General features: G+C 50.3%; 1 protein-coding gene and 1 pseudogene across 1 annotated transcript in view; both read right to left on the reverse strand.

The window, feature by feature from the left end:
• Positions 1 to 355: 355 nt before the first annotated feature.
• LOC102497051 (uncharacterized) lies at positions 356 to 6,020 on the reverse strand (annotated as a pseudogene).
• A 90-nt stretch (positions 6,021 to 6,110) lies between these two features.
• CCDC172 (coiled-coil domain containing 172) overlaps positions 6,111 to 6,627 on the reverse strand; it is a 94,900-nt gene continuing 94,383 nt past the window's right edge. Inside the window, exons 11-12 of the mRNA XM_027767414.1 lie at positions 6,218 to 6,311; positions 6,111 to 6,133 (exon numbers count right to left, since the gene is read on the reverse strand). Coding sequence (XP_027623215.1) covers positions 6,111 to 6,133; positions 6,218 to 6,311 — 117 coding nt within the window. The remainder of the gene's footprint in view (positions 6,134 to 6,217; positions 6,312 to 6,627) is intronic.

The raw sequence follows: 6,627 nt of genomic DNA on the forward strand, positions 1-6,627 counted from the left end.
TTAGCGGAGGGCCTGGGTGTGACAGAGTCCAAGAAATGTAGCCGGTGGACACACAGTCCCAATCATAACAGAAGAAATGTGCAGGGCCCCCACATTTGTAAGAGTTGCTACCAGGGCAGACATAAAAGTAGTGATTGTAGGTGCCTGATTTTGTGCCCGGACCCGCGCATCCATACTGCAGCCTGAAGGGATCTTGGATGGACTTAGTCCACAAGTCATCCACGAGGTCACAGAGATCAAATTCTAGGATGGGAAACCAAGTCCTTAATGGGGCCGTGTGGGTGGTGATGTTAACAACGTGGTTATCGCCCACACGGGAGATTACCCAAGAAAGGGAAAGGGGCTTATGGGGGTTGGCATTACTTATCGCAGGCAGAGGCATCAGGAGGAGCAAGACTGCCATGGCGAATGCGGAGCTTGAGTGGGTGATCCAGTTTTTTTACTTTTCAAGTGGGGTCTGGCGGAGGCGCTGGTTTAGCATGGGAGGCATGGATTTAAGAAGCGATGCCATTAACCTTTATTGCCGTTGGAGTGGTCAGCAGCACTAGGTATGGTCCCTTCTACCGAGGTTTGAGGGTGGCCGCTCTATGTCGTCGGATGAACACTGAATTTTTAACCTGGAACTGGTGAGGCACCTAGGAGTCTCCTGGCTTATAGGCCTCTGCAAGTTGGGCCCAAGTTTCTTTTTGGACAAATTTGAGGGCTTTTAATCTAGCATAAAGAGATTGAGAAGCTTGAGAGTGGGAAGAGGAGGGGCATACATTAGTCAAAGGCGGCGGTGTCCCCATATAGAATCTCGAAAGGGGTTAAGGCGAAGGGGCCGCGTGTATTTCGCACGTGGAATAGAGCGAAGGGAAGGAGGACTGTCCAATCTTTTACGCCAGTCTCTAAAGCCAATTTTGTCATGGGCTCTTTTAGGGTTTTATTCATTCTCTCAACCTGTCCTGAGCTTTGGGGCCTATAAGCACAATGCGATTTCCAGTCAGACCCCAGGACCCTGGCCAGTCCCTGGCTAATCTGGGCAACAAAAGCGGGGCCATTGTCGGACTTAATAACCAGTGGCACTCCAAATTTTGGGAAGATTTTTTTTAGGATTATCTTGGCAACTGTCTGAGCAGTCTCTTTTTTAGTGGGGAAAGCTTTGACTCACCCTGAGAATGTATCAATCAGTACTAGCAGATATTTGTAGTCATATTTGCCTGGTTTTATTTCAGTGAAGTCTATTTTCCAGTAATTTTCCGGACGATATCCACGAAGCCGCTTTTCTTGTGGTGTTTTGTCTGGGTAGGCGTTGCCCAATTGGCAGGGTCTATATCGGTTTATTATTGTTTTGGCGAGTCTGCGCAGGATTATGACATGGAACGAGGACTGCCGAACTGAGGTAATTACATGTTTTGAGCCTAGGTGTGTCAACTTATGAAGCTGATCGAGGAAAGCAATTGCTTGTTCTCGAGGGAGGATAGTCTTTCCCTTGACAGTCTTACGTACCTCCTCTGGGGTCACGGAGTGAGGTCCCATTTTATTTATTTCCAGTAGGTCTTGTTCGGAATATGAAAGCGTCTCATCTGAGGGACCTGAGTCAATTGCCTCATGTAATGGTAGTATATTAAGCCCTTGGGCCGCCCACTTAGCCACCTGATCGGCTGGCAGGTTTCCCTCTGCTACCCGGGATTTGGCCTTTTGATGCCCGGGGCAGTGGATAATAGCTATTTTTTTAGGGAGGTGTATAGCCTCCAGCAATTCCAGGATCTGTTTTTTATGTTTGATATTTTTACCAGCTGAGGTCAGTAAGCCTCGTTGTCTATAGATAACCCCATGGACATGGGCGGTAACGAAGGCATACCGGCTATCAGTGTAAATATTTACGACCTTTCCCTCTGCCAGACGCAGGGCCTGAGTCATAGCTATGAGTTTAGCTTTTTGGGCTGAGGTTCCCTCGGGCAAGCCACTCACCCAGACGGTCTGGTCGTCGTCTACTACAGCCTCCCCTGCCACCCTTTTACCTTCTATGATGTAGCTGCTTCTGTCAGTGAACCGGGTCAGCTGGGCATTTGGTAGCGGCTGATCTTGGAGATTCCATCGGGTTCCAGTTTTTTCCACCAGGACTTCTTGGCAGGTATGGAAGACAGCCCCCTTTGCGGAGGTCTCGGGCAGCAGCGTGGCAGGGTTGAGAGTGACTGGGGGTCCAAACTGGACCCTGTCCTTGTCTAACAAGAGACTCTGGTAATGAGTCATAGGAGCATTGGACAGCTATCGGTCGGGGGGCTGCCGGATGATGCTCTCTAAAGCGTGGGGTGCAATGACTAGTAATTTTTGTCCTATAGTCAATTTGTCAGAATCTTTTACCAGTGTCGCCACGGTCACTATCGATCTCAGGCAAGCCGGCCATCCCCCAGCTACTGGATCCAGTTTTTTTGAGAGATAGGCCACCGGTCTTTTTCAAGGCCCTAAAGGTTGCATCAGTACCCCTCGGGCCACCCCCTTTTTTTTATTTATATATAGAGTGAAAGGTTTTGTCACATTAGGCAGGGTCAAAGTCGGGGCTGATAGTAAGGCTTTTTTTATATTATTAAAAGCCCATTGTTGGTCAACGCCCCACTCGAAGGGGGCTCCCTCTTTAGTCAGCGGGTAAAGAGGAGCGGCCATAGCGGCGAACCCCAGTATCCATAGGCGGCAGAATCCTCCCAAGAATTCTCGCACTTGCCGGGGCGTGTGAGGAACGGGGATCTGGGTTACAGTCTGCTTCCTGGCTTCGGTGAGCCACCTCTTCCCACCCCGTAAAGTATAGCCCAAGTATGTTACCTCTTGTTGACAGATTTGGGCTTTTTTAGCAGAGGCGTGATACCCCAGGTGGGCCAGTTCTTCTAGCAGCAGTCCAGTGCCCTGCCGACATGTTTTTTCGGTTGCTCTTGTGAGCAACAAGTCGTCTACATACTGCAGGAGGGTTACCTCAGGGTGGCTGGCGCGGAAGTGTGCAAGGTCCTGATGGAGGGCTTTATTAAAAATAGTAGGCGAGTGTGGGAAGCCCTGAGGGAGGCGGGTCCATCTTTTTTTTTGGAGAGATTTTCACGATAGGGCACGTGCGCTCGCCAGACAGAGAGAGACATAGAGACAGAAAGCGAGAAATCACTCCCGGGCGTGTGTGCACGCATGCACACATGCCCGGCGTGAGTTTTAAGCCACCGGGTCCGGGACACGAACCGCGGTCGACTACGTGGGAGTCCAGCGACATAGCCATTACGCTAACTGCTGGTTCCCGAGGGGGGTCCATCTTAATCCCGTGACCCCAGTGTCCGGGTCCCTCCATTTAAAGGCAAATATATTCTGGCTGGAGGGGTGCAGTCACAGGCAGAAGAAAGCGTCCTTTAAGTCTAAGACAGTATACCAGTCCCGTTCTGGAGGTAGAGAACTTAGCAGGTTATATGGGTTAGGTACCGAGGGATGGATGTCCTGTACCTGCTTATTGACCTCCCACAAGTCTTGCACAGGACGATAGTCATTTGAGCCGGGTTTTTATACGGGCAGCAAGGGGGTATTCCAAGGTGACTGGCATTTTTTTAGAATACCCAGGTGTAGGAGGCGTTGTATGTGAGGCCTGATACCTTCTCGGACTTTTTTGGTCATAGGGTATTGGCGTAGTGCCATAGGGTAGCTGTAGCTTTTAGTTCTATCAGTATTGGGGGCCTGTTGGTGGCTAACCCCATTCCAGCTGTCTCGGCCCAGACTTTAGGATATTTTTGCAGCCAAGCATGAAGGGGGCCAGTGTTACTATCTTGACTTTTGAAAAGCCGGTGTTCATCTTGTAAGCGTATAGCTAGGACTAATGTCTGCACATCTGGAGTAATCTTTGGACCCCGTGGGGTAAAATTAATCTGTGCCCCCATTTTGGTAAGTAAGTCTCTCCCAAGGAGGGGCGCCGGACATTCAGGAATGACCAAAAAGGAGTGGGTCACTACGCCTCTTCCGAGGCCTACTGTTCTATTGGTGGTCCATGGATACTGCTGATGCCTGGTTGCCCCTATGACCCAAGATTTTTTCTTGGAAAGTGGCCCCGATGGTGCTAGTAACACTGAGTGTTGGGCCCCAGTGTCGACTAAAAAATTAATTGGCTTCCCCTCCACTTTTAGAGTTACCCTAGGCTCGGGGAGGGGCTCTGAGCCCCGTCCCCCCAGTCTGAGTCTTCTTGCAGGGCAAGCACCTCAGCTGATAGGCTCGGTTGGGCTTTTTGTTTTCTTGCCCTTTTAGGGCAGTCTTTTGCCCAGTGTCCTTTATCTTTACAATAGGCACATTGGTCTTTTTCTAGCGGAATATGACCAGGCTTTTGTCCTTTGGTTGGGTTGTGCCTTGGCTCCCTATCGAGTCTCTGGAGTTTTTTTTTTAATATCTGATGCTGATTGTCTAATGAAGGCCATAGCTACGGAGGCTCTCTGTCCCTCAGAAGCAGGATCAAAAGGGGTAAACCGCCTGAATGCCTCCATGAGATGCTCAAGAAACATTGATGGGGGTTCTGTAGCCCCCTGCATAACCTCTCTTACCTTAGCCAAATTAGTGGGGCGCCTGGCAGCCCCACGGAGGCCAGCCACTAGAGCCTGGCGATAGATTGTCAGTCGCTCCCTACCTTCTGCCGTATTGTAGTCCCAGTTGGGTTGAGAGAGAGGAAAAGCAGCCTTGATAAGGTTAGGAAGCTGAGTGGGACATCCGTCAGTCCCGGGGATATTTTTTCTTGCTTCGAGTAAGATCCTCTCTCTCTCTTCAGTGGTGAAGAGAGTCTGCAGGAGTTGCTAGCAATCATCCCATGTTGGCTGATGAGAGAATATTAGGGACTCTACCAGGCTGGTTAGACGCTGGGAGTCCTCAAAGAAAGGGGGGTGGTTAGTTTTCCAGTTGTAAAGGTCAGAGGAAGAAAAGGGCCAATATTGGAGAGGCGGTAGGCGGAGGTGGGGGCCCATAGGCCCGTAAGGGCAGTACCACAGTGGTATCAGGAGACGGGAGTGCGCAACGTTGACTCCTAGTGCCCTGAGCAGGCCCTAGGAGGGCACCCTCAGAGGGGGCGGAAGGACCAGGTCCAATGTTAGGTGGCATTCTGGGGTCTCTGCGCCTTTCTTCACCTAGGGGAAGGGACGGGGGATATGGGGGAGAGGTGTCTAGGAGAAGAAGGTCTTGGGTCTCTGGATAGATTCACGTGGGACGTTTGGAGAGGTCTATACCCTCTGGAGGGTTGGGGGACTGGGCCACCAGGACCTGAGGGGGGTTTGGACGGGGCCTGAGCAACCATGGTCGAACCCACGAAGGTGGATTTTGGATTAGATCTTGCCAAATGATGATGTACGGTTGCTGGTCCGGATGACTTCCTGGTCCCTTCTGAAATAAAATGTCTTTAACGGAAAGGATAGCGTTAAGGTCAAACGTGCCTTCGGGTGGCCACCCGACACCAAAGGTGGGCCACTCAGAGACACAAAATGTCTGCCAGAGTCCCTTTTTAATTTCTACAGACAGGTTGCAACTTCTTCCCTTCACTTCAGTCCAGTGTTCAAGAGTCAAATTTAAAGGAGTCACCACAGTCTGCCCCATCATCAATGGATAGGTTAAGAGTACAGACAACAGAACAAAGAACAGGACAAGACAAACAGAAAGTAACTTACCAATTTTTGTTTTCCACAATCTTAGGACAGATTCAGACGGGCACAGCCCATGGGGACTCCAGGCCAAAATATGTACCCAATCTGCACCCTTACCATAGGAGATGATCAGGCATCCCTGATCCTCCTCCGCCCTTAGGGCGTCCCCCAGGGCTGTAGTCTGTGGTTCTCTGGCAAGTCTACCGACCACAGTTCGGCTATTTTGCAATAGGCCAAACGGCTGTGGAACCTGAAACGGACAATTGGGTACCACACTGAAACAAATAAGAAAGTCAACAAACAAACAGGGTTTTGTTTTTTGTTTTTTGTTTTTTTATGTCTTACCTTCAAGGCTGACATTGTAGATGATGGGTAGCCGCGATATCCTGGACAAGCCCCCAAATGAAAGGTTCTGATCTTCTTCCGCCCTTAGGGTGTCCCCCAGGGCTGCAGCCTGTGGTTCTCCGGGCACTTCTGCCAACCACAGTTCGGCTATTTTACAATGGGCCGAACGGCTGCACAACCTGAAACAGACTATTAGGTACCACACCGAAACAGACAAGAAAGTCGACAAACAAACAGGGGGTTTTTAGGCTTACCTCCAAGGCCGACGTTGTAGATGATGGGTAGCCGTGATATCCCGGATGAGCCCCCAGAATGAAAGGCTGCCGGCCGCCTGGCTCGGCGTGCTTTCTGTCCAGAGGATACACGACCCCCAATCAACCACAAGAGTCGGTTCTTGATGCAAAATGCAAGAGATTTTATTTTTCCAGCTGGCTGGGGTCCAAGCAAACACCTGACTCCGCAGGCCCGCGCAGGGACCCCGTTTCTAGTGTTATGGGTATTTTTATAGGCAGGAGAAGGTATGTGGAAGTTTAACGGGTAACTTTGTTCTTAAGGGGAAGAGCAGCAGCTCTTGTGATACAGGTGCATGGGTTGTCTTTCTAGTTTTTTTAGGTCCACATTCCGCTTGTTCAGTTCCTGGAGGTTTGCATAATTAAGTCTGTCT

This window comes from Tupaia chinensis, unplaced genomic scaffold, assembly GCF_000334495.1.
Source record: "Tupaia chinensis unplaced genomic scaffold, TupChi_1.0 Scaffold000069_1, whole genome shotgun sequence".
Lineage (NCBI taxonomy): Eukaryota > Metazoa > Chordata > Mammalia > Scandentia > Tupaiidae > Tupaia > Tupaia belangeri.